The sequence below is a fragment of the Mandrillus leucophaeus genome, unplaced genomic scaffold (genome assembly GCF_000951045.1).
Source record: "Mandrillus leucophaeus isolate KB7577 unplaced genomic scaffold, Mleu.le_1.0 Scaffold441, whole genome shotgun sequence".
Taxonomy (NCBI): domain Eukaryota; kingdom Metazoa; phylum Chordata; class Mammalia; order Primates; family Cercopithecidae; genus Mandrillus; species Mandrillus leucophaeus.
The window spans coordinates 459,528-468,768 of NW_012104710.1; the positions used below are offsets into that span (position 1 = coordinate 459,528).

Sequence of the window (9,241 nt, forward strand, 5' to 3'; positions counted from 1 at the left end):
CCGGGTTTGCAGGACTTCATCCCTGGCCCCAAGCAGCGAGGCGCCAACCTCGCACGCACGCCCGCTCAGGACCTGCGCGTGGGCTGGTTTCTCGAGCCGCTTCCCAACGTGGCTCTTCTGAGCAAATAAGTCATAAACAAAGCAACTCACGTGCAATCAAATAGTTTACAGGGCGGAGTGCGGGACTCGGCCTTCTGTCCTACTGGATGACCAGGCTGATATCTCTTCACTTGCCCAAATTTAGGGGAAATTGAGATGCTCAAGAGAAAGTCATTTTCTCAACGTGAAGTTGAAAAAGAGAAGGAAACCTTCTGCAGCAGAGTTTGGTGTGGCTGGTTCGAGGAAGGCCTTTCAAGTCCTCTGGGAAAGCCTGAGACTCCTTTGCAGGAAGATGAACTCTTTCCCGAAGCTCAGGGAAAGAGCGCTTTTAGCGCAGTAGCTGTCGGAGAGTGCGGGATGAGCCTTGGAGGGAGGAGAATTTATAGCAGAGAGCTGAAGGAGGGAACAGGTGGTGGCAGGTGGGCGGGCGTCCCTCGGCTTCTATCTCAGCACCTTCCTACCCTGGGAACTGCGGGGAGGAGGGGGCGACTCACAGCAAAATCCTGACATTACAGCCTTAGTCTGTTGAAGTTTCTCCAAAGCTATGTCCAACACTAACTAACACACCATCTGGAGTGGCCTGGCTGTCCCCAAAAGAATAACAAGGTGGGGGTTGGGGCAGAGCTTGGTCTATCTTTTCCCATATCAGTGGGCAGCTTACGTGTCAAAAACTTAACCGAGGATTTGTAAATTATTAGAAATCATCTGTGTGAAGATGTCGGTTTTGGCATTATGAGCTACATCGGGACTGTAGCATAAGATGATGTAGCTTTGTTGAGAAGTGTGACAATTTTGCATAACGCTGATCTAATATACTGACATTTTAATTTTAGTTATTAAGTAAATTGGAACAAATTAGCAGGTTCCAATATTATTGCAGACATGGAATTTTACTGTGCAAATAATTTGGCTGTTTTCTATGAAAGAATTATTATAACATATCAAAAGATATTAACGTGTGTATAACACTTTATATTATTCTAATTATATAATTGGGTTGCTTGAGTTCAGATACTTAGGCAAATTAATTCAGTATTTATACTTCATTTCCCGTGCCACAGGTTCATAAATGTTTGTGGGAAATGCACTGAGATGTTAACTAATCATTTAATCATTTAACATTTAAATCAAAGAAAACTAATCATAATGCACATTTTTGTGCAAAATGAGAACATCTAAGTAACTTGTGAGGTTTTAAAAAATAGTTCCTAAAGCACAATTTTTGAAAATAGCTTGTATCTTTGAACATTTCAGTTGTGTCAACTGCCCCCTGGAATAATAGCAAAGCATGATTTCTGCTATTGATAATGACGACCTGCTAGTGTATGCTCTAATGTAACTGTTGTGTGCACAGTACTATTTCCTGTTTCTCTTCAAGTTATGCTTTCATTGCCTTTGGTACTCAGGTTACAATCTCAGAATCCTGGGTACTCTGGATAATGAGCCAGAAAACTACCTCCAAATAGGTTCAATCCAGAATCCTTACTGGATTCTTTAGGAAGAGCAAGTATGCTCTTTCTCCTTTTGAGATATGGACATGTCAGCATTATTCTCAAATATGTTTATTTAATTAAAGTATCAACAAACTGTCACAAACCAGGAGTCTTTTAACCGTGACTTGCTTTCCCCACCATTGCTCAGACTATAACCCCATTGTGACTGCCCTGACTCCAAGTCCTGTCTTCCCATAAATAGTTGATTAATCCCCCAGCTGAAGCAATGACAATGAAATGAAGTTGAATGACAGGAAGACAATAGGAAGCAATTGAACATTAATAATCTCCAGCATGACAGATGTTGAACACAGACTTTTGCATGGAGCCACTCAGCTCTGTTACTTTGAGTCATAACAGTCTTGGTTGGGAACAGCAGTCCTGTGACAGAAAAAACTATGTTATATAGTCATCAAAATGTCAAATATATTTTTCTGTGTTTCTGAGGAATTCTGCCCTATTAATGCTGTTGTTCTTCATATTCATTTACTTCATCCCTTTCCTCCAAAGAGCTCCCTCTGTGCTGCTCTGTGGAATGTTTCTCTGCAAAATGGACTGTACATTTGTTCTGGACATTATTGTCCAAAGTGCTAATGAGATGTATGATTTTGCAGGCCACGTACCCAGGATTGATGAGATTGTAGCCCGAGTACCAAAGACAATGAAAGCATAACTTGAAGAGAAACAGGAAATAGTACTGTGCACACAACAGTTGTATTAGAACATAAACTAGCAGATACCTGTGATATGAAGTTGATCCAAGGGTAGAGAGAATTGCTGCAATAAAGGGTTTTAGAGGGCATGTTTAAGACATTTCCCAAATGTATTCTGAAAGACATTATTAGTATGAAAAAGATGCTTCTGGGGGAAAGGGTTCCATTGTCAAATAAATTTGGGAAACATTATCTGCTGTCTTCCTCTTGGAGAGTCATGAAGCAAAATTGGCACAGTAAAGTTTCTGAGAAATCCTAGAGTAAAGAAACCTATTGACTCCAGCATTTCTGAGACCTCCTTGAACACAGAACCCTCTTATCCTAGAAAGATCTATTGACAAAGTTCCTTGGCTGAGTGCAGTGGCTCATGCCTATAATCCTAGCACTTTGGGAGGCCAAGGCAGGAGGATTGCTTCAGCCCAGCCTAGGCAATATAGTGAGACCCTATCTCTGTGAAAAATGTTGTAAAAATGTTAGCCAGGTGTGGTGGCATGCACCTGTAGTCCCAGCTACTTGGGAGGCTGAAGTGTGAGAATCACTTGAGTCTGGGAGATGGAGGCTGCAGTGAGCAGTGATCACCACTGCACTCCAGCCTGGGCAACAAAGTATGACCCTGTCTCAAAACAAAGTTCCTTGGACAGTTTTTCTAACCTGCTCTAGTACATTTAATTTATTTTATTTTATTTTACTTTATGTATTTATTTATGTATTTATTGCGATGGAGTTTCACTCTTTTTGCCCAGGCTGGAGTGCACTGGTGCGATCTCAGCTCACTGCAACCTCCACCTCCCAAGTTCAAGTGATTCTCCTGCCTCAGCCTCCCAAATAGCTGAATTTACAGGCGTGCGCCACCACACCTGGCTAATTTTGTATTTTTAGTAGAGACGGGGTTTCACCATGTTGGCCAGGCTGGTCTCAAACTCTTGACCTCAGGTGATCCACCTGCCTCGGCCTCCCAAAGTGCTGGAATTACAGGCGTGAGCCACCATGCTCGGCCATCATTCATTTTACACAGGAGAAGGAGACCGAAATCTAGAGACTGAACATTGTACTAAAAGGCACTGAGCAATTTAATGATTAGATTAAGGCAAGAAGTCAAATCTCCTGTATACCTTCATTTTAGAGGCTTTAAAATTATAAGATCACTTAATACAAGCCCCTCATTTTGCAATGGGCCAACTGATATCTACCAGTGACTTCCCAGTCAGACAAGTCACTAATAAAATTTTCAGTAATAGGATTAGCAATTTTGGGCATAAAGCACAGTATCAGTTATTTTATAACCCTAGTGTCTAGCACACTAGACACTAGAAAATAAGTAGTCAGTAAATAACCTGGAATGAGTGACTGGAACAATAAACTAGATAAATGATAGATGCTGGCCAGAATGAGCACATTCCTCTTGAATAACCCAGACAATGATTCATGTTCCCTCACCTGTAGGGAACGGGAGCTAACTGCACATTTTGAATGCAGAATGACTTCTTAAAAAACAGGCTGGGTGCAGTGGCCCACACCATCCTTTGAGCACAGGAATTCAAGACCAGCCTATGCAACATGTAAGGCCCTGTCTCTACAGAAATAAAATTAATTAGCTGGGAGTAATGGAGAATCCCTGTAGTACAAGTTACTCGGGAGGCTAAGTAAGGGAGGATAGCTTGAGTGTAGGAGGTCAAGGTCAAGACTGCAGTGAACTATGATTGCACCACTGACTCCAGCCTGGGTGGCAGAGCAAGACCCTGTCTCAAAAAAAAAAAAAAAAAAAAAAATTCCATAGCTTTTTGGGCCAGAAAAATATGTATGTCAGACTAATTTCCACAGTGTTTCCATACTGAATATATGATCCTACCAGTTCAATTGGTGGTTACCATACATCTGGTGGTTGGCCAGAAATCAAAACTGGCAGATGGAGATAAGGAGATGGCAGGAATTGGGGGTAGGCCCAGGGAAGAAGGAGTTTACACATGCAGAAGGAATAGAAAAATAGAAAATATTATTTTAGAGGTAAAAGATCCATGGTTAGAAATTATTACATAAAATGTGTAGAATAGGTTTAAGGGTAAACATTCCTTTATTATCCAAAACTGTGTTTAATTTTTAAGATGAAAGCTCTCAAACACACACACACACAATTAAAAGAAAAGGAAAACACTTGGCAAAAAATATTAATTCTGAAATTTGCAGAGAAAACTATGGATATTGAAGACTGAGACTTCATTATGGAGAGTGTAGCAGTCAGGAGACTCTAGGTCCCCTAGAGACTAAGAGGAAAGCCAACAAAGGACAAAGGAACAATGAAGCTGAGGTCCACTCCTGTTTTATTGAAAACCAAAAGTGCAGTGTGTTAACAGTTCCTGTAGCTTTATTTACTTATTTGTTTATTTATTTAAAGGTGGAATCTGACTCTGTCTTCTGGGCTGGAGTGCAGTGGTATGATCTTGGCTCATGGCAATCTCTGCCTCCTGGGTTCCAGCAGTTCTCCTGCTTCAGCCTCCTGAGTAGCTGGGGTTACATGCGTGCTCTACCACACCCAGCTAATTTTTGTATTTTTAGTAGAGATGGGGTTTTACCATGTTGACCAGGCTGGTCTCAAACTCCTGACTTCAGTGATCTGCCCGCCTCAGCCACCCAAAGTTCTGAGATTACAGGCATGAGCCACTGTGCCCAGCCAAGTTCCTGTAGCTTTATAATGTCCTGCGTAGTTACTAGGAGGAGAAAAACCCACAAAAGGATTGAAGGACTGATATGCTTAGAGAGAGGAAGGGAGAGGCCAAATCTTGTACCTCTGCTCCCTGCCACTCAAAGGTCCAGGGAAGAGAAAAGCCAGTGAAGGACAGAAAGAAGGGACAGGGACTAATCATGAGGTCAAGAGAAAGATGACAGCAATGGGGGGCCCTGTCCCAGGTCTCCGCAGTGATCAATCACCAGAAAAATCCAAGCTCACCAAAGGACCCCAGCAGGTTCTCCAGCTTCCAGTCACTTGGCACACTGCTGGAGAATTCTGGCTAGGCACTTTGATTTAGACACTAGTTGCCATGAGCCAGACCGACTTGCACAGTTTGCCCTCTGCCTTCACTCTTCTTGCTAGTGGATCTTAGAGTCCTGTTGGCACTGTGGCTAAACATAACACCATCTTTGGAGTCCATTTTGAATCCTGGACCCCCCAGCAACTAGCTGAGCTGTATGCTCTTACACAAGTCACTTCTCCTGTTTCTCCACCTGCAAGGTAGGAGTCATAATACCTACCTCATAGGGGAGATCGCATTAAATAAGACTGGGCCTGCAAAGGACCCTGCCTGGTCCCTAAGAAAGTCACCTTTTAAATGACAGTGAGGATTACATATTATGAATGTTTTTTAAAAAAAAAAAAAAGAAAAGATAATAAAAATGAACTTGGCATCAGTTTCTGAAGATTTTGAATTAAATGAATAATTTTTGAAACTTTTATACATCGAACTATAAAGTCATGATATGAATCTCGGTTGTATGATCTTGGCCAACTTAACTTCTCTGTGCCTCTCATGTTATATGTCAAAGAGGAATAGTAAAAGTATAAGCAATCTCATACGATAGGATTAAATTAGTTTCTCTTTGTAAAGCACTTAGATCTATGCCTGGCATACAATTAAATGTAATATAGCTGCTTGCTTAAATAAACAAAATAACCTGCTGCAATTTTCCAGGATATGGAATAGCCACCCACTCCTGCTCATTTTTGCTTCAATTTTCTGCTCTTGAATGCTGGTACCTTAAGGAGAACAGGGACAGGGAGAGAAGGGAAAATTCAAATAAGTTCATTTTGCCTTTGATATTGGAGCAATCTGGTTTGAAATGTCAGAGACTGGCCAGGTGCCGTGGCTCACGCCTATAATCCAAGCACTTTGGGAGGCTGATACGGGTAGATCACCTGAGGTCAGGAGTTCGAGACCAGCCTGGCCAACATGGCGAAACCCTGTCTCTACAAAAAAACTACAAAAATTAACGGGGCATGGTGGCACAGGCCTGTAGTCCCCACTACTCGGGAGGCTGAGGCGGGAGAATCGCATGAACCTGGAAAGCAGAGGTTGCAGTGAGCCGAGATCATGCCACTGCACTCCAGTCTGGGCGACAGAGCACGATTCCATCTCAAAAAAAAAAAAAAAAAGTTAGTGACAGAAGCCAAAAGGCTGCTCAGGGAAAGCCTTACTTGTTAGTAAGTTTAGTGATTTCGTTAGAGTTTGAGGTTCAGTTTTACAGTTGTAGACATATATTTAAAAGTGTTCATTTTCAGGGGATGCTCTAATTGTCCAGTGACTGAAATATCTGCATTTACCATCCAGGCCCCTTCCTTCTTGGTACTGAGGTATTTGAGAAGACAAATTGACAATCATGATGTTGCTTTATGCATATAGAACCAGAACAAAGGGAATGGGTCTTAAGGATGTGCTAAGCTTTTTGTGACATACTTAGGCTGAAAGCTGCATTTCTCAGAATCCTTTTCCCTGTGTGGCTCCAGATTTGAGTTGGGCAAACGAGCAGTTGCATGAGCTATGGGAGGCATAAGTAAAGTCACCAAACTCTGGAGATGACAGCAGGTTGAGGGACAGGAGAGACAGACACAGAGATGCAGATGGAGCCGTTTGTGCTTATCTTCTCTTATTCCACATCCAGCACACACCCTCTCGACTGTTGGCCCTGCTGAGCAACAGCAGCCCCAGGCCCGCCACCAGATGCTTCATGTGAACTCAAGGAGGTGGCAGCCACAGAGCACCTGACTTCTCTGTCACCTCCCTGCCCTTGCTTCAGCAGCTGGACATCCCTGGCTTCCGGAGTCCTTGCATGCTCGGATTCATTCACCCAAGCCAGTGCTGCTTAGGGACTCTCATCCAATCCTCCAACAACTTCTTTTTTTGTTTGTTTGTTGTTGTTGTTGTTGTTGTTGTTGTTGTTTTTGGAGATGGAGACTTGCTGTCGCCCAGGCTGGAGTGCAGTGGTGCGATCTCGGCTCACAGCAACCTCCACTTCCGAGTTCAAGCAACTCTCCTGTCTCAGCCTCCCGAGTAACTGGAATTACAAGCGTGCACCACCACGTCCAGCTAATTTTTGTGTTTTTAGTAGAGATGGAGTTTCACTATGTTGGCCAGGCTGGTCTCTAACTCCTGACCTCAGATGTTCCGCCCAACTGGGCCTCCAAAAGTGCTGGGATTACAGGCGTGAGCCACTGTGCCCGGCCAGCAACTTCTTTTTTGGACCTTTATGTCCCTAGCTCCTCTCCCAATTGTGTAAGGCCTTGTCCTTCTAAGAAATTCCTTCTTCCATTATGCTCAGAGTAGCTCTGCTTTCCTGACTGGACCCTGACTGGAGCAAGGGATATTTCATCGAGACCACAGTAAGGCCACAAGACCTATCCCTACTTCCCAGTGGAGAGAAACCCTCTGCACAGTGTCCATGTGTCCACTAGGATTCGAGACTTTGTCTCTTGGACAGGGATTACTATTTCTATCTGTTCAGACCTGTGCCAGGCAACATCAGTGATAAGACAGCCTTTAGCCTATTGGAATTCACAATCTAATTCTGCAGGTAAGACCCATTTAACAGATATTAAAATCCTACCCTGAGCAGTAAACCAGGGTCTTGCTCCTCAACAGGTGCATAAGACAACCCATTAGAGTATGGGAAAATAATATAAATGTTACTGATATTTGTTTTACATCATTCTTTTAATTTCTGTCTTGGGGTAGAGGGACCCCACACACAGGGAGAGAGTAGACATTGCCTCTCCCAGCCCCCAGCAACACAGCTCTTTTTCCTTTTGCTAACGGCCCCTTTCGAGAGAGATCATGCCCTCCAAAAGCAATGGCAACAGACCTGCTGCTTTGTTTCTGCTCTGAAATGGTGGCATTTGCTATTTCACAGTGAGCAGGTGGCTTTCTTCCCCAAAGGATGGCTCTCATACATCCAGGTTTCAGGCGGTACCTGAGTCAGCTCAGAGTTAAAGCCCAGAGGCTTTGCTTGCCCAGGCCAGCCGCTGATGTCGGCTCCCTGCCCCATGGGAAGTGGTTTTCTGTTTATTTTAGTTGGTTTAGCCTTTTTTGTTTCCTTGTGCAATTTCAGCAGCTTGGCTAAACAAGTTATTCTAAGTGTCCAGACACCCAGGTCTTCTGATTCTGAGGTTGTATTCCCATCGCTCCTTATCATTGTTTTTGACTCTTACTTCTTGGCTGTGCGCCTGCCTCCTACTGACCTCCACTGAGAGGGAAGCAAAAAGACACCATGGCTAGCTGGCCAGACATCTGTCCCAATCAGATTCCTAGGCGATCGTTAAGTAGAACCGCAAACTGGAAGCCATATGAGTGTATAGTCTTTTCTATTCCTGTGGTAACTATATACCAACTTGTTTCATTGTTTCAAACTGATTTTCATTTGTTCATTTATTCAACAAATTTTTAATCTTATTTTATTTTATTTTATTTTTTGAGACAGGGTTTTACTGTCACCCAGGCTGGAGTACAGTGGCACATCATGGCTCACTGCAGCCTCAACTTCCCTGGGCTCAGGTGATCCTCTCACTTCAGCCTCCAGAATAGCTGAGACAACAGGCACGTGCCCACCATGCCCAGCTAATTTTTTCTTTTTTTTGAGACGGGGTTTCACCATGTTGCCCAGGCTGGTTTCGAACTCCTGAGCTCAGGCAATCCGCCTGCCTCAGCCTCCCAAAGTGTTGGGATTACAGGCGTGTGCCACTGTGCCAGGTTTGACAAATATTTATTGTACTTACTATGCACCAGGGATTGTTTTAGGCCCTAGAGATAGTGCTAAACAAACTGCAAAAATCTCTCCCCTCATGAATATTTAAAACTGGTATTGTTGATATCTTCTTATATGTTTATTCCCTGCTTCTCCCAATAGACTAGAAATTCTCTGAGAGAAGGGACAAATTTTCGATGTCTGGTTCTT

At 43.3% G+C, this 9,241-nt stretch overlaps 1 protein-coding gene across 1 annotated transcript in view; it reads right to left on the reverse strand.

Moving 5' to 3' along the window:
- ATOH7 (atonal homolog 7 (Drosophila)) overlaps positions 1–8,335 on the reverse strand; it is an 8,770-nt gene extending 435 nt beyond the window's left edge. The window contains exon 1 of the mRNA XM_011994104.1: positions 8,261–8,335. Within this exon, the coding sequence (XP_011849494.1) occupies positions 8,261–8,335 (75 nt within the window). The remainder of the gene's footprint in view (positions 1–8,260) is intronic.
- Positions 8,336–9,241: the final 906 nt, after the last annotated feature.